The 24,821-nt window shown below is 30.4% G+C and overlaps 1 protein-coding gene across 3 annotated transcripts; it reads left to right on the top strand.

Annotated features, from left to right (window-relative positions):
* The first annotated feature begins 2,527 nt into the window (after window positions 1–2,527).
* LOC119683907 (putative uncharacterized protein DDB_G0282133) lies at window positions 2,528–22,830 on the top strand. 3 transcript variants are annotated; one of them, XM_038097795.1, is made up of 7 exons: window positions 2,528–3,431; window positions 10,844–11,109; window positions 11,175–11,515; window positions 11,589–11,894; window positions 16,758–19,415; window positions 20,059–20,657; window positions 22,687–22,830. In XM_038097795.1, the coding sequence occupies exons 1-7, from the start codon at window positions 2,633–2,635 to the stop codon at window positions 22,731–22,733; spliced, it is 5,016 nt and encodes a 1,671-aa protein (XP_037953723.1). In that variant the 5' UTR covers window positions 2,528–2,632; the 3' UTR covers window positions 22,734–22,830. The 3 variants fall into 3 exon arrangements, with proteins under 3 accessions (XP_037953723.1, XP_037953722.1, XP_037953721.1); XM_038097794.1 differs by lacking the exon at window positions 22,687–22,830 and having other exon boundaries at window positions 11,592–11,894; window positions 20,059–20,988; XM_038097793.1 differs by lacking the exon at window positions 22,687–22,830 and having other exon boundaries at window positions 20,059–20,988.
* Window positions 22,831–24,821: the final 1,991 nt, after the last annotated feature.

The raw sequence follows: 24,821 nt of genomic DNA, 5'->3' as shown, positions 1-24,821 counted from the left end.
TTACAAGATACATTCAAGGTCAATCATCTAAATGTTGTTATATACCAAATAAACTTTTAAAAAGATCTATTCAACAATTTCTCCAAAATGTATCTTCAACATTTAGTACTGAAGTTGTACATGAAGTTGGTAGTTGGAAATTTATAGCTTCCTGCTTTTTGGTTAACGTTTCTTCAGCTACTTTATTTTTGACAATGGAGTTTCAATGGAGTGCAACATCCGCCCTATCCACACAAAGTTCAGATGCACTAAATCTTTATTAATCTTATAGTTTGTTTATAGTTTATTTTTATTGTCAACATTGTTGTATTTGTATTTAGTGCTCCATTCGCAATACTCAAAGACAGAGCTGCTTCCACACTTCTTTCTTTTTACTTTAAATTTATGATGCAAACTATAAGAAATTATGAGAAAATATTAAGTTATTTTTAAAAAAAAAAAACAAAAAAAATATGTTTTTCACTTTTAATTTTTGTTGTACGCGTATTTCTTCTCAATACTGGGTGTTATTTTTTTCAATTACAAATGTTCAGATAAGTTCTACAAGTTTTAGTTATGAACCTAAGATCTATCTGAATAAATAAAAATACGACTTCCTAGATGCTTCATTTAATTAATTGATTTTTATGAAGCTCCTTAGTTTGTTCAACTTTTTTCCACTAAATTGTATGTTGTTCCTGATATTTTGTGAAAAACATTCTGTATTAAATATGATAAGTAATATATATATATGTGTTGAGCCTTTTCCGAGTTAGTGCATCTGAGCACTTTTACTCTTTGATAACTGGGGATTTCTGCAGAGGCCCATCCATCTCTCTGACTAATTTGTGTATTCCTCATAAGCTTCTTGATTATTCAATGACTGATCTGAGATCTGTGTACCACCCCGTGCGGTTATTGATTACTCTGAGATTAGATAGTGCTAAGTAGAGCAGCCTATCGGTTTTCGCATATAGCTTTGTCCCTTATGTATTTTTTGACCGGATCTATTCTAATGTCGCTTAGCATGTCTTTCGTGTGGATGTACCATGGCACTTTGAAGAGTCTTCGGGGAGCCTGATTTGAGCAACTTGTAGCTTCTGAATAGTAGAGTCGACAGCTTTGCTATACGTGACACACTCTTAAAGTAGTGCTGGTCTAATTATTTGGCTGTAGATCAGCCACTTAATATATATTAAAAAAGTCAACGACTGACTTCATATGCAGACCTGGTTGCTTTAAGCTCAATTAATAATTATATTATCCTTTTGTCTATTAATTATAAACAAAATAATTATTCATTTTATATACATAAGTTCAAGTGATGAAGATAATCACTAATGATCATCCTTTTTGCATACACCTTGTTGAAATTGATGTGTTTCCGTCTCATATTATACCATGTGTTTTTCTTCTATAATTCCTTTTGTCTTTAAAATATAAAATAATAATAAAAATACAATTAACAACAGTCATAAGGAAAAGTCTGTGTATAAACATTTTCAATATTAAAATGCCAAAAGAAATTAAAAGAGCTATTAAGATTGTAGCAAATAAAGCAAAGCTTTCTGTAGAAACCCTCTTATAAATTATCTTCAATGTTTAAATGCTATGGGTTGTAATCCAAAACTAATTGAGTACAATATATTTTCTAAAAGTCAGTTATCGTGCGAAAAACATTATATGGTATCGAAATGGATGATAACTCTACAAACTGATATCAACAGCTTCGGTTTAAACTATTGTTAATTATAATTGTAAAGTTGAAATTAAAAATTTTATATAAAAGCATATCAATAAAATATTTTAACTACTCTAGATATAATTAAAAGCATTTTTTAAAAGTGTGAAAGAAATTGGAATAATATGATACGCTCTTCATAACTTTGAATATAACTAAGCGGAAAATTCATGTTTTGTTACAGAGTTTCTTCTTTGCATTCCATTTAAATGAAATGCATAAATCCGTGAATAACTGAAAGTTCTCAAATGCTTATTATTATTATTTTTATTTTTATTGATATAAAATTATTAAAAATAATAAATCCAATAAAGATTGCTCTATTTTCAAGCCTTTCATTTATGACCAATTAATAACTGAAATAATCCAATTTTAATTGTTTTCCATATGAAGTTCCATGCGCGTTCAAGAACTCACAACGAGTGCAGAATATATAAAGTGAACACCATCGAGAAGTGACTCCCACTAAAGAAAGACTAGAAAAGAAGCATAGCAGGCAAGCAGGCAGGCAGGCAGGCAAAATAAATAATTTTTGAATGGAGCTGCCAACGAATACAAACAGACAGACAAACTGACAACAAAATAACAACGGAACAGTAGCAAACAGTGCCGCCGCAGCACATATGTTGAAGCATAGCGAGCTGCGTTGAAGAATTGTTGGAGCACCAGAGATTTGGTATAAAGTGGAGCAGCGATTTCAGTTTACAATCGACCGTCGCACGATGAAGATAACAAACGACAAGCGGTGTGAACGCGTTTTATAAGACTTTGGCGTGAAAGAGATTTTGAACTATTTCTTATGAAATATGTTGGGCTGAAAAGCCAAAATTTTAATGGTGTTCAAAAAAAATCATGTTATAAAATAATAAATAATTTTTTAATTTAAAAGAAATTAACAATATTTTGTTAAAAATGAGTAAGAAAATGTGGAATAAGATTTTCAAATCGAAATCATCCAAAAGTGCTAAGATACCCGCCAGCGTTTCAAGTAATACGGATATAAATTATAAACGTTGCAGCATTTATGAAGAGTATCAGCAATTAAATGGTTTAGTGAATAGTGAAAAAAGCGCACATAACTTAAAAAAATTTAAAGAAAATAAACCCCAAACGAACGAAAATATAATTGCTGCAGTAACCGCAGTGAAAAATGATCAAACCAAAAATGATGTGATTGCACCTTCAATTGCAATTGTCGCTGGCAACACTTTTTTGCAAAGTGTTGAAACAGTGCCCGGTTCCAATCCGAAGCAGCAGTCAACATTCGCAAAAGTTGTCAATACTCTTACGCTTAAGCGCAGCACTCAACAGCAAAAAGATTCAAAATCGTCCAAAGCCCGAGGCAACGGCAACAACAGCAGCAATTGCAATGAAAACGGAAGTGCAACATTAAAAAAAAACAAAACAAAAGAACGATCAACTTCTAAAAATAATAAAAAAAGTGAGTCTACGAATATTGCTACTGTGCCGCCTCCATTGCATGCATCCACTCATTCATTGATATCAACCTGCTCCAGACGTTCTTCACAATATATAATTGTTGTTAGCAAAATTGTTTGTGATGCTCCAAATGCATTCAATGACGATAGCAATGTTGCCGCTTATACAAAAGTCGCTGTCAATGATATTGCAAAACATGCGCGATCGCCCGTAACATGTTGCAATGTTGCTAACTTGACTAACACCAACAAATGCCTGCATGTTTCAAAACGTAAAATAACAATTCATTCCCTTTACTTTATTTAGATTTTGATTTTTGTATTTCTGATTAATGCATCTGCTCACTTAACTTACTAACTCCAACATGAACATACTCGTATTTCGATTTTTTCTAATTTTTTCTTCATCGTATATATCAGATTCCATAAAATTCAAAAGTTGTTAGTAGTGCCGCACCATTGCATCGCGATCAAATAGCAATTTTCACATCTACTATATATGTTATAGAGTATATTCGTATATGAGTATATGGTGACGATTGATTGATTCCAATTGGCATCAAGAATATGATTTAATTTTTAGTTTGAATGGTTAGTTAAGTTTAATTGGTCAGTATTAAAAGATAAGGTCTTTTCTGTTTTCCCTTTATAAGGGTACTCTGCGTCTTGAGTATGGAAAACCTTTTATATTGACACTTATCTCTGTAGTTAACTATTTTCAATACTCTGTCCTTGACACACAATTCAAAGGTGTCAATTCTATGAGTTTATCTATCATTCTAAAATATCATGAACCTTTTAGAATTTATTTCAGCACATATATATAGATATAATATAAGCATATATAGTATATATATATAGTTAATAAATATATGTATTATTTATAATATAAATACATGTATATAATATATTATATACTACTGTATAATATATTATATATTAAATATATCAATCTTTTCGCTTAAACCTAAAAAAAGTTCCAATTTAAGAAAAATAAAAAAAAGTTCCATAAAGCTACAGTTCTAATAGTTGTAATACAAAAAAAAATATATATATATATGTATATGTGCATATATATATGTTTTAAATTTTGTTATTGTTGTGTCGTTCCTTTCAAACGAAATTACCACAGCACTGCAACCATAATATTCAGCACTACTTTTTTACCGTTGAAGACTGACTCCAAGATGTAGACACGACCGCTTATTTTATTATTATTATTACTGCTAGGATCACAAAATTTATTTTACTCCATTCATGTATTTAGAATGATCGTTACAGACCTACTTTCTTAATAAAATATAGTAGTTGTCCTATTTAACCTAAAATAGATATCTGCAGGAGGTGCTAGTTAGGTCGAGCAACATTAGTACCTTTTCGTAATAGCGGTTTTGAGATTCTTATTAGGTTTGCTTCTTAACGTCACAGAAATATAAAAAAAAATAATGTTTAGTTTTATTTAAGTCTATTTAAGTACTCGTATATTTAATTATATTTTTAAGATTTAACAATGTTTGAAGAGTTGTGGGGTTATGTGAACTTCAACATTTATTAGAGAGAATGCAATCATTTCTTCGAGGACCTGACTCGTAGTGTAATCCTAACCAAATGAAAGAAGCCTTATTTAAAAACGGAGGAAATTAGCTATTGAGGATGGTTTCAAGATTTATACCAACTGTGGGAATAATTGAACTGATAGACGACCAAATGAGGTGTAGTGATTTAGTTTAAAGATATGTACGTAGTGTGAATATGCGAAGTGTTAGGAACATGGGAATAGGGTATTAATTCTACATATGGACTAGTCCCTTATCTTAACATCTACCTCTTTGAACAATAAACACAATATAATTTGCATATTTGCCTTTACTAAACCCTTGTTTATTAATGAGCATATGTTTTATATATGTATATGTTTCAATATATATATATATATGAAATTAAATATTTATTTGAATTTGTTTCAAAAGATTTAAAATAAATTTTAATCATTTTATAAACAAAGCAATTGCTAATTATTAAATTTATTATGTTTGTGCTGATAATGAATGATCTTAGACCATTTTAAAAAATGATAACATTATTATTTATTATTCGTATATATTATATTTGAATACCGGGTGCAGTTATTTGTTACCTGAGGCCTGGATGTAGTTTCTTTATTTATTTGATTTCTTCTTAAAGAAAAGTATATATAATATAATATATAGCTTTTAAAGCCCCCATTAAGGAAAAATGGTGGAACAATTATGATAAGTAAATTATTTTAAAATAGGGAAATTGATTAAATTATGTGTTTAATGTTATATATTTAATGAGGTTAGGTTTTTATTTCACAACTATATATAAAAAGTTTAGTATAAAATTATTTTTATTTATACTTTACAGTTTTAAAATTGTAAGTTAGTAATTTTGGCGCTGTTTCCTTTATTCCCCATTTGTAGTGCTTTTGACCAACTAATAGTATTTTTTAATGTAAATATTTAAACCAAGTTAAGCACAATTGCATGCGTGATTTAAATAAGCAGATTTTACGATAACTTAAATTAAATTTAAATTAAGTTTTTGTTTTCAATTTGGGGAAACATAAAAATATCTACAACTTAGCAATGATTGTAATGAGACCCTTTCAGTTTTTAACTTTATTGCTTTTGTTTCTCTTCTGTCACGGTTTCCTGAGTAATTAAAATCAGGAAGCGATTCCTGATAATTAGTGGATAGTAAATAAACATTTCGTTTTGGAAACCAACATATTATTTTAATTATAAATCGAAACTTAGTATATAAAATCAAGAATTAATTACTTCTTCTGGTACATTTTTTGCCATTAATCATTGACAAGTTAAAACCGTTCAAGCACTATTTTAATAAAGTAAGAAACCATAAAGTAAGAAACTTGCAAAAATTTTACAAATATACATTTTTTTTATTTATTCATTTTTAAAAAAATTAAATTGGTTCAAACTTTTATCGTGTGAATAACCTAATGGGTTTTAATGCAATTTTATCACTTTGATGGACTATGATGGGACAAGTTACTTAATCTTCATTGAATAAGTCAATTAAAAAATGCAGAAAGAAAAGCAACAAACGTAGACAACCCTAATCGGTACACTACAAAAAATCTTGTATATAAATTAGACAAAGTATCTAGAAATGAAATATTTATTAATTATTTGATTGTGTATCTCACAAGAAAAATAAAAATTAATTTGCATAAATAACAGCTTACAATTTATTAAATTGTAATCGCAATTAGGAACTTCAAGAAGCTGTCAAATATAATAATTTTGACAGTTTATTGATTTCTAAGTATTTTGTTATTTTTTTTCAAAGTGGGCGTTCTAATAATGTTTAATTTTTTAACAAAAAAAATACTTCAAACTCAAATATTTAAAAAAAAAGATAAATGGAATTGTAAGAATACAAGACAACAAAGGTGTTGAAGAGGTAAAGCCGCCTTTGTAATTAATTTTAAGAAATATCATTACAAAAAATCGAAAATAAAAAAAATTCAAAATAAAAACGATGAGTAGAAAGCAGTTATTATTAACTGTTGAATTTTAATTTATTTGATATTGTTGTACATTATTTTTTATTTTATTACATAGAAGCAGAAGAACCGTTCACTTAACTACTAACACAATATACTAAAAAATAATAACATTCATAACCAAATCCAATCCTAGAAACATATTTAACATGGAGCTGCTTGCTTACGATTCCAAAAAGCTCCGTTTATTATTGTATTTATTGTATTGAATTATACAATTAAAGAAAAATCAATAAATATATATATAAGCATATATATTTAACCAAAATATTGTATTAGACAGATATTATATTAGACAGATCGATTATCGCGCCTTTGTGGGTAACCATTGAGCACTCCTCAAAAATAAGAGCGACCGTCTGCTCCGAGTGATCAAAAAGACAATTAAGATCGGTTTTTAGGTCACAATTCGTTATTGTTACATATGGATATTTTATTTAAATTGAGATATCTATGCCCACCATGGTCAGCTGTGATAGAGTGGATGGGTATCTTATGAGAATAGTGAACTAAATTTTCCAGAGCTGTTCCAGCTATTAATCTGCATTTTATTTATAAATCTCTATATAACCGATTTACAAAACAATATAGTTTTGACTCTATTTATTACAATAGAATGTACTACTCAAACATGACGTTGTTGTACTATTTTTTTTCCTTTGTTAACCGATCGCGAATATCTCAGATTTTTTCCATATTCTCTAAACCTACAGCACGTTGTTCTGGTATTTCTTTCGCTGTGTTTGTTGTTTGGGGAACTCTCCCGATTTCATTTGCTGCACCATTTATAGTGTGTATAGGGAACAAATATTAGTATAATAAGTGAAATTTTTATTAAGTATATATTATACAAATGCTTATAGTTATATAAACATATTTATTTCAACATTTATGATTTATGATTGCGTCCGTTTAATAGAGTTTTCACTGTGTATGTTAAATAATTTAAAAACGTCAAGAGGCTCACAAAGCTACAGTTCATGTTTTTTTTTTGTTTTTTTGTTAATTATGGACTACATTTTGCGGTACTAGTTTTGTTTATGTGAAGTTTATAGTTCGTTGTTTTTTCCGTGGTCTTCTAAAATTAAGAAATATTAAACATAATTTAATTTGCCACAAAAACATTAAAAAAATTCTTTGCTTGAAATAAGCACATAAAGCTGCAAAACTTACAACATAATCATTAATTAAAGTTACAGTCGCCACACTTGTGTTTCCAAATTTAGTCTTCCATGCAGATGTTCTTAACATTTTTGCGAGCACGAATATCTTTAAGATACTTGTTAGCTCTTCAAATTTGTTCACACGTTTCGTAGCAAGAAATTATTGTTATGAAATATAGTTTTAAGGTTTTATTTCATTTGAATCAGATATAAAATAATTTAGGTTATCTATAATCTTACTGAAGTTTTATATCTACGAGTACATACATCTTTTAATTTATTTAATTATAGACGTGTTTACTTTAAAACCGTACTTTTTGCATATTATTTATTATACCGTAGACTTTATATGTTATCGTTTAACCAGTTTTAATATAGTTTTACAAATGCTTAGAGTGTCGAATCTAGAAACTTTGCTTCATGGAAAAATTTGTTGAAATTGCAGTTGAGTTTAATAACAAAAATGCGATTAAAGTTGTATTTTAACTGAAATTCCCACAGAAGCCATAGCAATACTTATTGGACTTTATATAATCTGAAAAAGGGCTATCTAACAGGGACGTAAAGATTCTGAATGAAGTGTGGAATTCTGCATGCCTTAAGGTCTTTGATAAGATGAATAGAATACTAGCTTTTTCTAGCAAATTCGAGGTGGTCATGGGTGACCGATAAACTTGGAGATATAACGAAATTATCTTAAAACAGGGTTCACACTTTGGTATACTAATGGGTCCAAAATGGAAAACCCATCTGTGCAGAAACAGGAATGTAGGGCCGAATTGCGAAAAGCAATCGCAATGAGAAAAACAGCTTCCTTTTTTCAAACAGAGATAGATCCATGCCTTAGAGCTGTGTGCGAGAGAGTGCCTACGCAGGGGTACCCGAGGTACCAAAATATGCATTCTTTCGGACAGCCAAGCACCTCTAAAATCATTAGCAAACTCTTCATTCCAATCAAAGTTGGTGTGGGAATGCTTTTAACTTCTCAATACTCTGGCATCGAGGAAAACCTGGTATCAACCACTCCGTGTAATCTCCAAGGAGATTATAAACCAATGTATTGCATTTATACATCACAAAAAAAAACTGTTTTAGCCATCATTATAAGTATGATTTGTATATTTTTAAATATTAAAATCCTCAAACCACATTTTAATGATTAGAATTTGTTTTTTTTTAATTCAATAAAAATACTTAAAGTTCTAGACAATAAAGTTAAAAAGTTTTAATTATTTAAAGAATAATTATTTAGAATATTAGAATAGAATATTAAACACTACCGCTTAGATTAGCTTATCTTTTTTAATATAAATTTTTTATTTTTATTTGTATGTTAGATGTATATAATATTTATTCACATAAATAAATTTTCAAATAAATTCAAAAAAATTAATAATAAATAAATGTCCCTGAATATTGATTGAACTGCATAAGATAATTTGTAATTATAAAAAAAACTGCGATTTTATGATTAGTAAAAATGAGCTGACTTATACTTTTTCTGTAAAAATCTAAAACTAGAAAAACACATTAAATGATGTATCTAAGCAGTTTTCGGCCCATTGAAATTATATTTGAGAGACTGTCAGCTTAGAAAGCAAACATGAAAATGTAATTAGCTAAAGTTAGTCATGCAACTTCAAAAATATCTATCTTTCCTTGAAGATTTTGCAAATACATATTCTGACTCATATCTTTCGTGGTTGCAACTGAATTTAAAAATATATAAAAAATATGCTATATGAAAAAAAATTACTGCATTTCGGTTAAAGCGATCTACATATACCTATATGTGTAAATATAAGAATGTATATATCTTAAAATCAATCTATTTATAAAGGCAGAAAGTGAAGTTTATTACTTGCACGATTGCAAAGGAAAATGTTTAACCAAAAATTTGTAAAGATCAAGAAATGAATTTTTATAAACCGCAATCTACTTAGATACTTTTTTTAGTAAATTATTCATAAAATTTTATATATTTCTATTTTATTTAAAAAATTAAGTTAATAAATTTTTAAAAGAAAATCTCAATAAAATATGTATTTGCGTATTTATCTCTATGACCTTTAAGTCGAATAAATTGATTTAAAGGCAGAACAGAGAATAACTTTAATTAATTGAAACTCTTTGAATCTTCTTTTACGAAGACAAACAATAAGTTAGAAAAATTTAAAGTTACTTGCTTCTGAATAATGTATTACACCATATACAAGCAACTATATACATAATTTTACTTTGATGACCTTATCTAAGATGTCATGCTATGGCGTGATGGACCAAGAGAACAGAGATGAAATGGTTCTAGTTTGAAGTTTAAGAAGAGTTTACCATTTAGTCTTCCAACCTCTTTTATTACCGCTCAATTGACTTCGTGGTAGCTCCAGCATTTTTCATATGGAACTCGATAGTAGATAGGGGATGCTATAGTCATCTTGTTCACGACACTAGTAGTATTTAAACCAGCACTGATACTATCGCTTAAGTTAAAAGTACTGAACTCAAGTGCAGAACAGCAGCGTTAGAAGTATTACAGAACTTGTGCCCATTTCACAAAGTGGTGCAAAATTTGGCTCAAGCAACTATAACAAAGTGTGAAGCAAAAAGATGAGAACCTGGAATTTCTAAAGAATATAGGAACTTAAAAAATCCATCACTTCTTAACAGTACTAGAGATAAACACTTTGTAGAGAGCACAAATAGAAGATACTATCATATGATATACTGATCTATCAAAAACAAATTGTCAGTCAAATATGCAGAATCCATTAGAAATCGGTCTTAAGCAATGTTTATTTATATATGTTTAAAAAATTTTTATAGAATAATATGATCACAAATAGCAGCATTACATTTAAAATAATAAAAAAACAAATAAACATTGACAAATTCTAAACTTTACATTTAATAAAAATTATAAATAAAAAAACTGACAATCGAACTTAATTCGTATTTATATTTTTTACAGAAAATATCAAAATAACGGAGCCAACAGAACAACCTGATCCCGATACCAGCGATGAGCTGTTTCCTTGTCCAATTTGTAATCGGACTTTCCATCCTTTGATATTTGAAAAACATGCGAGCATCTGCGAACGTACTGCGAAAAAAAAGCGACAACCTTTCGATTCTAAACGACAAAGAACAGAGGGAACTGATCTAGCAAACTATAATCCGCCCCGATTACCTGGTGCACGTGTGAGTCATACGTTGTTGTCTCCAAGACTAACTACGGTAAATAGGATAACAAATTATCAATCATTTTTGAGTTATCTTTAAGTCTCTTTAAATATTTACAGCGAAAGCAGCTGCAAAATACTGAGTCACCAACTGTTACCACAATAGCAAGTGCCGCTCCAAAAGTATCACGTAATATATCCACTACGTCAGCATCAGGGTCAAGTAGTAACACACCACTATATCAGAGATCTGTTTCGGAGTCATCAAAACGTCCTATGATACCACCAGAAGAGCATTGTCCATACTGCGGACGAACATTTTGTCGCAAAGCTTTTGATACCCATGTTGGCTACTGCAAGACAAAATTATTGAGAGATGCGAATAAGCCAGTTGATCCTAGTAAAGAAGTACTAAGGGAACGCATGGAAATGCGTCAGAAATTTGTACCACCATTATTGAAGTAAGCCATAGAGCATTTAGTTTTATATTAGATATGTTTTTTTATTATACAAAACTTAATATATAATTTCAAGTAGAAGCAAACGTTACCTTAATCGCGTAAAATACTCAGCAGCTGAGGCAGTTGAGGCTCGCGAGGCCGCCAAAAATCAGAGTAAAAATGAAAGTACAATTTCTGTTGTGGATAAAGAACTTAACTCGAAGACACCATTGGCTAAACACCATGATAGCTATAATGAAAGTGTAAATAATAATAATATAGCAAGTCTCAACAGCACCAACAGCAGAAAAACTACAAATGATGGCAATAGTTTAATTACATCAAACGATAAAATTGGCATAATGTCATTATCAATGACTTCATCTCTAACAAGTAACAGGTAAATTATTAGCAAATTAAGAGTAAATTTATTTAATTTTCTTAATTATTTAAATTCACTTAAATTGTTATAAAATGATTTGAGAGCGTTTAAATGACATTAAAATAATATAAATTGTTTTAATATTGTGTTAATAACATATTAAAGTAAATGAAATGAAATGAAAGTTAATCTATTGATTAACAAGTTTTTTAACATTTTGAAAGTTAAACTTTCCATGATTTAATAATTATTTTATTGAAATAATTATTTATATTTGTATACGATCTTCGGTTATATTTAAAAATACATATTAAAAATATTCTAATTATTTTTTAAATTGTTAAAGACTGTTTGTTCTATTTTAATGTTATAAAAAGCATAAACTATATTTATAATATAATTATACCATGTTCCAATTTCATTAACCATACAAATAGCTTCCATGCTTTTTAACTTACTTAAAAATAAAGTAAGGAAAATTAGACCAAAAATGTAGACAATAACACTTAAAAATAAATTTCCCACAAAGGAAATTTCGTATCTTTAGTTGCAAAAAATTTGTCATATATTTGATATGTACAATGTAAACAAGCAATAGCTGAGCTGTAAACTAACATACTGAGAAAATGAGTATTTAATAAAATGTTTATTTTTATTAATCAAATACCATACATAATAGATTTATTAAATATATATAAAGAAATGATTTAATATATCAATTATATATTTAATTTTCCTCTCTTAAAACTTTCAAAGAATTTTCTGACAAACTTATTTTCCATGAAGTAAGTAACTTATGTCAATTGAAACAACAAAATCATAAAGTTACTTAAGTAACTTACTAAATAATCAGTGGAAACATTGTATAACATGGTATATTAAATTAATAATAATAATATATATAGTAGAAAAAGTCTACATATAAAATTTATTTTAAATTCCGCACTACTACAAATTTAAAATAACCGACAAACGTTTAGAAACGCTCTACAATCATTTTATAGCTTCTTTCTTCAATTAGTCTATTCATTGCGATACTGTCTTCTTATATTTATATATATAACAAGTGATAAAGATACTGATATAACAAGTATAATGATACTGTATTCTAATATTTACTATTGTGTATTACAAAATATAAAGATTAAAGTTTTAGACATTAAATAATTAGTACTTTATACAAAGTACTAATTGTGCCAAATTAGGCACAATCTTTTATGACTTGAAATTAATTAATAAATAAATATTTTTCAACATCGATACAGCAATTCAAGAGATTATGAAGATTTCAACGATGATACCATAAAGAAATTACGTAAGGAAATCGAAAATGAAACCGGTATATGCTTACCGGATAACATACATCCAGTGTTTGATGAGAAACCCAAGCATATGAATACCGAGTTAGTGCTTATTTCCGAGGATATGTTAAGAAGCAGTGAAAAAATTTGTAGCGACGAAGGTATTCTACTTTAATCTATATTTCGTATCTTTAGTTGCATCTTGTAGTTTTGCATTCTTAATTTGTATCTATAGTTGAAAGTACGTTAAAGAATTAACGGAACTCATATGTAACTTATGGGTTCTATAGAGATATTTCCATATTTTCATATTTCTGCACTTTAGTTTTATTTCAAGTTCATGTTTGTTGTATTTATTTTCTTTCTTCTGGTCTTAATGTCTATTAATTTCCGTTATAATAGCGTGAATTCCACATAATTATGCGGTTGCATGAAGTTATGGCCTCAAGTAAAATACTTACATGTGCGCAACACGCTTGACTTCGTCCCCTAATGTGCACCGAAAATAAATTAATTAAATAATTATAATTGTGCATTGCACTGCAGTAAATAGGAAAAGAAGAGGTGGTGCAGAAAAGTAAAGCAAAATCCAAGTTCAAATAATAATTTTCTTAAGTTCTAAGCAGTTTATCTGAAACCATTAGCAACGCTAACTAAATTTAATTATAATGTGCCATCACAACCGTCTCTTAAGAAATTGCACAACGCAGAAGCACAAGTCAAAAATATTTTTGCATCGAGACTGCTTATTTTAAGGTTAGTTTACCGAACTCTTAAAGGAATCTTCCCATTCTAATTTAATTCGATTTTTATAATTTGAACTAACTAACCTTTTTTAAAATGGTGTCTTAAAGTAATCACTAATCAGTTAATGCTTTACAGAAGATATTTTGGTCTTTATTAAGCAAAAAGAATTCAATCTCTTTGGTTAAGAATTGTTTTGCAATGCAAGAGATCTTTTAGGATTGCAATGCATCAATTATATGCTCTTACAGATATGTCTTGCAAACAAAAGTTCTGTTAATTTCGTTAATCGAAGGTCTTTCCTATACAACTTATCCACACATCTTTTAGCAATTATAAGTCGGTATATTTTTATGTATTATAAAATATAATCAACAAATATTACTTATGACTATTACTATGACTGCATTGGGTTTCTTATCTTCTAATTAGTTTTTGGTGACTGAATAAATACTCTTTACAAACAGTAAAGAGTTCAACAAAAACTAGTTGATAAAATTTAGCGTGGTTTAAGTATGATTTAACAAGAATTAAGGATATTTTTCAAATTATTAATTATCGTATAGCAGCTTGTAATAATTGAACTTAACCCGTATGCTCACAGTGATGAACCCTATCTAATGCCGTCTTGTTTTAATTATATCTGGAAGTCATATGTTTTTATGATTTGATATACCTTTCCGAAATATTTTTAAATTATTGAACAAAGTTCTACACTCTACGAATCACTTTTAGGAATAATAGAAATAAACAGGGTATCGTTTCCTAATGGAGTGGAGCTCCGCGACCAAAGTTGATCTTTTGTGCTGATCACTTTTAGGAAACTAGAATATTAATTTTAAATTAATGGCAACAAACACCCGAAGTATACGGCGGAAGGATTTTGAAATTAATAATAAAATTTCACACTTTTTTGTCTCATTTATAAAAATTTTTCCTTTTTTTAATTGATATAATTGTTAATTGATATCGCATTTGTTTTTTTGTAACACTTGTTAGTATTAATTCACGTGAAATAAGCAAAATAAAATTGTAATAGAAGTTTTTATTTAGTTAATGTTACGAAAATTTTTACTCTTACTTTAATTTCTTTAAAAAATGCATAGAATTATTGGCTAAAGTTCTTTCAATTGATAAAAACTCAAACTCGATGGCTGAAGAATATTGTGAAGATAGAGGAGCACAAAAAAAATCTTCAGCAAGAAAGTCGTTACCTGATAAGAGCTTGTCAAATACTGATACATTAGAAGAAAATGCAAACCTTTTATCGGAGATTGAATTTTGTGATGAACAATTTAGCGATGACGAAGATTCTATATCATTTGAAGTTCCCCCGCTTGATTTAGAGAAGAGTACTACGCCAAGATTAAGTAAATTTAATGAAAAATTAACTGAAAGAACTGATTTTAAAAATTCAACTCCTAAATCTCATTTAATGCAAAAACATTTTAATACCGCAGAAACTTTAAATGGTTCCAATATATCTGATAACAACAGATATGTGTCACCCAGAGCTGCTGCTTATAATGAGAAACCATTGAATTCAATAATAACACTTGATCCATTTAAAAACTTAACGCCGAGATCTGTTGCTCTATCAAAACTGAATAAATCGATAGAGACTCTGGAGTCGATCGAAATTCAAAATAGATCAATTGCGCATGGATACAAAGACGATATAAAAACTGTCAGTTCGTTGAGCAAACAAAATTTATTAGAGATTAACATTTCTCCTTTTAATAAAAATTCTACATCCAATGAATTGCAAAAATATGAAAACAATAAGCTTATGATTAACGCAGCTTCGTCGACTAAACAAAATTTAATAAATCCATCAAATATTAATAAAAGATATCCGCATCAAAATAGAGGTTTATGTATTTCACCCACACACTTATCTTCTGACTCAAATATCAAAAATAATTTATCGATAATTGAAGAAGAAATAGATCAAAAATTATTGCCAATCAACACTTTAAAAACCGAACATTCATTTTATAAGAAAAACAATTTCAACACTTTTGAAGAGGACTCAATGCTAGCTATCGTTGCCAATTCTGTTAAACTCAATTCTCGTAAACCGAAAGTTGCATCTAGAACTGAAAACGTTGACCAAACCCCTAAAGAACACCCAATGAATCAAACTCCATGTAAGATGAATTTAAATAGAAACTTAAATAATGCAACAAAGTTAACAAAAAGCGAAGAAAATTTACTTAACATCATGCCTACAAGGATAAGACTATCCAATACTTGTTCAAAATCTGAAATAAGTGAAAAGAAAAAAGCAGTCACACCAATACCTGCGCCAAGAAGAAAAGTTTGCAGAGCGCCAATTGAAGAAATGAAAACTTTTTTAGCCACCTTACCCTCAACATCTCAAAAATGTGACAATCATGAGCAATACCCGCACAACGACCGCATTATTCCAACACTAAAATTGGAAGCACTTGATATGCGACAACCACAACGAAGGAAAAAATCGCTCCGACCGAATAGATCTTCAAGTGTAACACCAATGAAAGCACTTCCGTTTCGAATAGAACACAATAATAACATACAGTCATCAAAAATCAATGAACAAAAAATGAAATTCAATCGAACTTGTTCTATGAGGTTTGTATATAGTCATTAGAATTTATAAAAAAAAAAAGGACAGTATCGCAAAAATATTACTGAACAGTACATTAGACTGGCTATATAGTTGTTTGGTTCCTTTCTTGTTTCAAATTTTTTTATTATCGAAATTTAATTTATTTTTAAAACATATACATATAGGTAATATATTTTTTTTGAAAGTATGATCACATTTGTAAAACTTTGTATGTATTTTTAGTGGTCTTCCCGACTATGATCCATTTCTCTCTGCTAAGCGACAACTTGAAGAGCTTTATTCTCCAACAGGCATTACAGAAACATTTGATACAGCAATGTCTAACATTACAAATATGTCTGATTCCACACCACAACCGACATCATCAACTCCCAGTACTCCTTCCATATCAATACCTACACAATCCAAAATGAGCACTTCTCTTACATTAAGCACATCCACACCAAACTCTAGTCCAATTTCAACAGCTATGAACAACAATCAAAAACGCACTTCAAAATGTACAACTCCGAACATATCCAACTTTAGACGTAGTTCATCACTACGTGGTCCACGTCGTACTCCAACTTTACCACCACGACCGTTGTTTTCATACAATTATAGACCAACCATACAACGTGGACTTTCAGATGAAGGGCCTATTTCAACAAATTTTCTTAAATCAGAAGAATATGATGAAATGCCAGTACGTTCCAATTGCGTTAACGATTTTGCCATCACAAATAGTCCACGTGTTGTACGCCGCGATACCAGTGCTTCTAATCGCAAACATAATCTAAAACTTAATATAAATGCAGCCAATCTGTCAGCTGAAAATAGTAGTGACGACCGGTTGTCAAGTGCATCCAAATATATATCTAAAACCGACTCTTTGGCTGTATTTCTTAAATACGAAAATGAACTTGAAAAGCTTAATGCAGCAGCTGCAGCAACTGCAGCAGCTAAAACTACTACTACTTTACCTAATAAAACACCCGATATTGCTAAATTATCAACACAACAAAGCTGCACCGACAGCACTTCCGCACAAAATATTCAGCCTAGCAGCCCAGTGATAACAAAAGAACTTAAAGACAAAAGCAATATACTTAGTAAGCAAAATTCAGTGAAAAGTATTAAGGTTGATTCCAAAAACACATCTAATGATGCTAAACCAGAATCACAAAAAACTAAAACACACCTACCAACTCCTGTTGGAATTCTACCTTCAAATAACTCCACTAAATCTTTATTGAGTAAAAAAGTTAACGACAATATAAGTCAAAAGAACAATAATAACAAACTTTCTCAAATACGTCTCGAACCTATTTCAAAGCCTGCTACACCACTTACAAAACCCCACACACCAAAAACAAAGCCGAACACCCCTCTAATTTCTCAAAACTCTACGAATATGTTGACACAACTGCCTGCGGTTAACAAACCTATTAATCTGAATGAAATCTTCGGTGAACCAAAAATAAAAGCTAAGAGTATCTGCAAAGATCGAAAAATTTCAAACAGCTCTGAGTATATCGACCCGAAATTAATTAATAAATGTGATAATCTTCCGGTTAATTTTAGTGATATATGTTCATATAAACATTTTGATTCTGATAGTTCTACGCAGCGCACAGATTCTTCAGCGTCCTCAACTTCCGGAAACGCGCCTATTTCGCAATTAACAAAAGCGTTGCCACTTGCAAAAATAGATAGTACAAAAGGTATAACTGCTTTGAAAAGCACAGCTCCTATAGCTATACAATCAACTAGTTCAACACCGAATGCACTAAGTAATCAACGAAATTCCATTGATGCACGTACAGGACAGCTTAAGCGTAAAATGCGTTTAGGGTTAAATCATTTCCTGTACGATGCCTCTCCAGAAGCGGATGACTCTTGCTTAGCAGATGATGAAGCAAACCGTTCCTCCACGGAATATAGTAATCAACAGAAGCAACATCAATCACGTCGAAATTTTACTCCACGTTCCAATGCAGAACAACAAAAGGATCTACCAACCAATTTAACACCCTTGCCGATTTTTGATGATTTTGATTTTGAGGAATTTCTTTCATCATTTGAGAATGATGAAGAACAATTTCCTCTGTTCAAAGATTGTAGAGAGTTTCTAATGAATCGCACGTCGAAACAGCGTTCGACGCTTACGCCGAATTCATATACCAACAATAACAACAACAGTTCCAACAAAAATAGCAATAGTAACAGTAACAGTAACAGTGACAGCAACAGAACACTAACACAAGAACCATCAACGAAACCCAACAATAATATATTTAATTCCAATATGAATTCACCATTCCTTACACAAACACAACACTTTCAGTTTCCCACTTTATTAGCTAAAACCAACAATATAAGTTCCCAGCATTTATTAACCTGCACTCCCTCCCTTAAAACCAACAGCAATGATGATAAACGTGAGATATTCATTAGTATTGAGACTGAACAGAATGAAATGGGCCGTTCATCGATTTCACCAGACACCATACGAAATATGATGGGTCACAATCAATCTGTGGTGGAAATTGAAGTGGATCCACCAGATAATAAATTTAGCAAAATAAGTGATGACGAGTCCTTACCGATTGGAAGTTTAGGACAGTTACCAAATGTGCAATTCAATAATGCAAAGAATTTAATGCAAAAAATGCAAGAAAATTTCAGGCAGAGAAGTGAAGAGGTCAGTACAGGCGTAAGGCAAGCCTATAATCACAATGCGACACCCGGTAATAGTGGTGAGAGACGTGCAAATAGTCATATTAGTGGTGATACATATAACGATTCCGATGAAATGAGTAGTTTGGACAACTATCCATTACCAAGGCAAACACGTCGAGGAGCTGGCACAAAACTGAGCGCAGACTCTGCATATGGGAGGTAAGTTAAAAGATAATTGAATTTTGAATTTTTCTTTCTGTTTTATTGCTTTTCTTTTGCTCTCGTTGCCGTGTAATGCAAATTTATATTGTAATCAAACAATATACAAGGTGTGTTCTAGAGTAAAAAGTACTTTTTATAAATCAGAACATTAAAAAGGTTATTTTCGGCTAAAACTGATTGATTTTATGCAAAATAATCCACTTCTGTCTAAATACAAAAACAGAAAGATCTAAATCCATATTGAAACGTTGACTGGGATGTGTATCAGGATATGAACACAAGCATGGGCGTACACATGTAGAGGTAAGGGGGACGGGCTCGCCACCTAGATTTTAAAATGTTTGTGAACATCAGCGGTTCCACCTAATTTTGGCCCTGGGTACGTCCATGAACACAAGTCTTTTGAATATCCACATAATTATTTTCATTCATTATGATCGCCAGATGCCAAATTAGGTGACTATGGAAAGCGATTAATCTTGCCAACACATGTAATTGCGAATATATAGCCTCATTATGAATATGTGTGTTTAAAAAGTACTTTTTACTTTGGAACGCACTTTCAAATATTAACTATAATTAAAATTTAATAAAAAAAAATTAAAAAAATTTGAATTATTAAAAAACTTTTCTTACATAGTTTATCACGCCAAAGATCGTCTGAACTAACCAATCAACATCAAACTCTAAGTCATACACGTTCTCCGAATACTAAAGCATCTAGTAACAATCCTTCTAACACAACTTTAGTGGATGGTGCTAGTCACGCTATGCCACAACATCATCACAGATATTCAACAAGTAAAACTCGTGCACGACAGTTTAGTGGCTCCTCCAGTAGTGAGTCCAATAATTCATTACCACCAATTGGTCACAATAATAATAACAACAATAACAATAATAAAACGGCATTACGCGTTAATTGCAACAATAATTATCAGCAACAACAGGACCATCAAGAACAATATTATTATAACGCAGCAGATAATAATAATAACAACAACAACATTGGCAGTGGCAGTGGCAATGGCAATGATAATATGAGACTTTACAACAAGAGTACGACGAATGGCAATTTCGAATCTCCTTTAAGTTCACCTATGGCGACATCGTCAATATCTGCAACGCAAAATCCCTCCTACCAGCAACCAGAAGCAACAAGTCCTGGAACACAAAATGCAATGCTTAACCCGCATCATTCGAATTCTTCACTGTCATCCTCGTCGAATATGAGCTCGAGTATGAAAATGTCCAAGTTTTGCCATGAATGTGGCACCAAATTTATAATTGAACAAGCTAAATTTTGCATGGATTGCGGTGTTAGACGTATTGTTCTGTAGTCTCGCTTCTAAACATACGTATTTCATTTAATTTAATAATATACACATATACATATATATTTTTATATCGAGTTTAAACGTTACGTTTGTTTGTATGTATGTAAGCAAACCTGACTAATTGGTTAGCAAGAATAAGTTTGACTTTAAATTTGCGATTTCTTTTGCTTAACTACTATTTTATATGGAAACTTTGAAAGCATTATTTTAAATATATGTATGTATATAGAAATATTGAATTGTTATACATAATTTTCTATTTGCTTAATGCTGTTTAAATTTTAAATAAATTATACTAAATAATGGCACATAAAATGCTTTACTCATTGAAAATTATTTAAATTTAAAATAAATAGAATTTTACAACAATAAAATAACAATTAATATGTATTCACGCATAAAGTCACAATATTAATGAACAAATCTAATTATAAAGAATATCTAATACTTAACTAATAATATATGCATAACTATATTAAATTAAAATTTATCCTAATACATAATAAATTAAATTATTAATGTGTAAAATTAAAAAAAAAAATTTTTTTAATTGTGCCGTCGATAGGAAACAAACCACATTACAACATTAAGAATCTTGCTAATGACTGTAGTCTTTAATCATATAATCATAGCATATTTGCTTTTCGACTTAATAAATTCTATCAAAAATATAGTATATTAACATAAGAGCTTTGAAACATTCGAGCATTACAAGTAACTCGAGTTGTGCAAAGATATTGAATTACTCATCGACATCCGAGTCGCTTGAAGACATTTTAGTTGCTCGAAGACATTCGATTTGCTCGAAGATATACTAGTAGCTCGAAGACATTCGAGTTGCTCGAAGATATATTAGTTGCTCGAAGACATTCGACTTGCTCGAAGATATACTAGTTGCTTGAAGATATACGAGTCGCTCGATGACATTCGAGTTGTTCGAAGACAATCAAGTTGTTCGAAGATATTCGAGTTGCTGGAAGTCATTCGTGTTGCTCGAAGATATTCGAGTTGCTGGAAGTCATTCGTGTTGCTCGAAGACATTCGAGTTGCTCTAAGACATTCGAGTTGCTGGAAGTCATTCGTGTTACTCGAAGACATTCGTGCTCATCGAAGACATTCGTGCTTCTCGAAGACATTCGAGTTACACAAAGACATTCGAATTGCTGGAAGTCATTCGTGTTGCTCGAAGACATTCGTGTTGCTCGAAGTCATTCGAGTTGCTCGAAGATATACTCGTAGCTCGAAGACATTCGTGCTCATCGAAGATATTCGTGCTTCTCGAAGACATTCGAGTTACACAAAGACATTCGAATTGCTGGAAGTCATTCGTGTTGCTCGAAGACATACGAGTTGCTGGAAGTCATTCGTGTTGCTCGCAGACATTCGAGTTGGTCGAAGACAGTCGATATAGGACTCATGAATTTCATCAAATCTAATAAGGAGGTGTATATGATATCATAAGTATGTTTTTAGTAGAAAAATGTATTATTACTTGTTCTCCACAAGGAATGAATAAAATATCATTACGATATTAAACGTTCTTTTGATTTTTGATACCAGTAACAGTTTATTTAATAATTTCGTACTTTATGTAAACTACATGTGTCGTACTGGTAATTGAAATCAAAAGGAACTTTAATTTATCAAATTCAAGGTTCAGAGTAAAATTTTAGAATTTTTTGAAACTAATATTTATTTGTAATATTAATAATTTTGAGTATCCGGCTTATTTAGTGGTTTTTGTAGTTCTTTTCTGACAAATTCGTAATAGCGAATCGCTTTTTTATTTGCTAATATATGATTTTAGTTAGTTACTAATTGTGTTGTTATACAAATTGCTTTATTATTTTTATATATTTTTGGCTTAAAAATAATATTTCTTTTATTATTGAAATTTATTAAATATTTTTAATTTTTCTTTTTTCTTTTAGCAAATGCCGCTATAAATAAATTCAAAAAACTTCTGCAAAATCTTTAATTATCTAGATCATAAGGCCCTGATTTTATAGATATACCTTACATCAACAATAAACACTTTTACTAATTTTTTTATTTACATATATAAATATCTAATAATTTGCACATATATATATATTTTTTAATGAATATCTAGTTTTTTAAATAAAATTGTTAATAAATACTACCTGCGAAAAAATTTTAAAAAGAAAATTGAATTTTTAATATAGATTGTCTCTTCATGCAGAATTCTTAAATTACTTATCTATTTGGAGAGTAAAATAGACATCTATCGTTTGATGGATGTTTTTATTTGTATTGAATTTAAAATAACTATAATTCAAATGGTTACTTCTTCATAACATATATTGGATATATAAAAGCTATACTACAAATAAATAAAATTTTAAAGTAAGTATGTATGCTAAGTAAATATGGCTGCTAAAAGTCTGTTAACATCGTTTTATCAGGGTAATATTAGGAATCCTATTAGACCACTAAGCATATTGTTTTGCGGTATAAATTTTGGAGAGTTGAACTGTTTCGAACCTTTGATACAAGATAAAATTCTATTTAAAAGATCTTGTGATTAGCTACGATAAGTCCTTAGCAAATGTAATCAATATTACGTATGCGTCATGTAATCATATATTCGTGTAAATCGTTCCTTTTGCTGAGGTAAACTTAGTCTCTGTCCAGGGTCTTCGCAAGATATTTTTACTTCTGGAAGTCAAAGAAAAGTTGTGTTTCATAATATTATTATTTTATTTAAATTTAAGATATTTAAGAATTTTCTATGATATACAAAATAATATAATGTTTTTGTTGGTTTAGTGTGTTGATGGAACGTTCTTTGCTCTAAGAAGCTGTGAATTGGTTGGAATAATCGTTCCTTGTTGAGGTTGTGGACCCATGTCATCGTCCCTATTAACCGTTGTCTTTGTTTAGCGCTTCGGTGTAAGATGTTACTCCCTTTGTGAATCTTAGATTTATAAGACGTCTTATTACTTTGCTGTAATCAAAAAAAATTAAGACGTACTACGGACGTACTGAATAGGATTTTATCGCAATTGAAACGTAAAATTGCCTTAACTACAATGTGACGATTAGATGTATAATTGTCTTGACTTAGATAATTATTTTCACATTCAGACGTATAACTGCTTGAGTAGAATAATTCTAATTCTTTAGACGTATAACTGCTTAGAGCAATTTCCTGATAATTGTTGGGGGCAAAAGACGTACAACTGTCTTGTATAAAGACTTCCTTGGTACGCTAAAAAGATGTATAACTACCTTACAAGCGTCGCTATGCAGAGCCTCGCAATAAGTGGCAATAAGTAGCAAAGAATGACACAAGTTATACATTTGCACAATGAAAAAAGGGTCCTGGCCCGTAGCTAGAATTGTGTAATTGTCAGCATACGACATGCGTCTGACTCCCTTAAAAGGAGAGTTTAGACATATAAAAGTTAAAAGGAATTGGTAAAAGATCACTTTAAAAGTCGTTCCTGGAGCAAAACTGCTTTCCCTCAGGAAACAATATCCCGCCTCTCGACATCTTACTTCTAAAATCAACGAAAGATTTTGTATTGTTAGGGCTTAATCTTCGAAGGATATTAGGGTTTTCAGCAAGGGGCACAGTATCTCTAGAAAAATTTTGTGTTAAAACTTAATTCTGCCTGCAGGAACTGATTAAGCAGCGGATTTGATGATAATAATGCGAAATTTTTTCATCGTTTCAGGTTCGGTATGGATTTCGATAGATGGAATAATAATTGAAATAGAACTGTGATCGAAGCCTATTGCTTATCAATACTCCGATTAGAGGCAGCGAGTAGCTTTGGGATTGCGAGGCTAGCATCAGGGGTCTAGAGCAAGTTGGTGTTACCTTAGTTTACGTGTCATAAGTTATAAGACCAAATGAGGATTCGGCAAGTTGGGTTGCTAATAGACAGCTCTTGTAATTTGAATGTAGATAATAAAACCACAGAGGACAGTGAGCATTCAAATCACTCAACATAAAATTTGAATTCCACTCATGGTGCCATTTCAACTCAGCGCAAGGGCTAAGACAGTACCATCCATTACAGCGGACGGAGTTGAAGTT

This window comes from Teleopsis dalmanni, chromosome 2 (assembly GCF_002237135.1).
Source record: "Teleopsis dalmanni isolate 2A chromosome 2, ASM223713v2, whole genome shotgun sequence".
In the NCBI taxonomy this organism is placed as follows: Eukaryota; Metazoa; Arthropoda; class Insecta; order Diptera; family Diopsidae; genus Teleopsis; species Teleopsis dalmanni.
Note: the sequence above shows the minus strand (reverse complement) of the source record. Positions and strands in the feature narration are given on the sequence as shown.

Excerpts from the sequence above, each read along its gene's own strand:
- LOC119683907 (XM_038097793.1), top strand. The coding sequence starts at position 2,633 with ATGAGTAAGAAAATGTGGAATAAGATTTTCAAATCGAAATCATCCAAA. Across the intron at positions 11,110-11,174 it reads TGTCTCCAAGACTAACTACG|CGAAAGCAGCTGCAAAATAC; the intron begins GTAAATAGGATA and ends AAATATTTACAG. Across the intron at positions 19,416-20,058 it reads GCAGACTCTGCATATGGGAG|TTTATCACGCCAAAGATCGT; the intron begins GTAAGTTAAAAG and ends TTTCTTACATAG.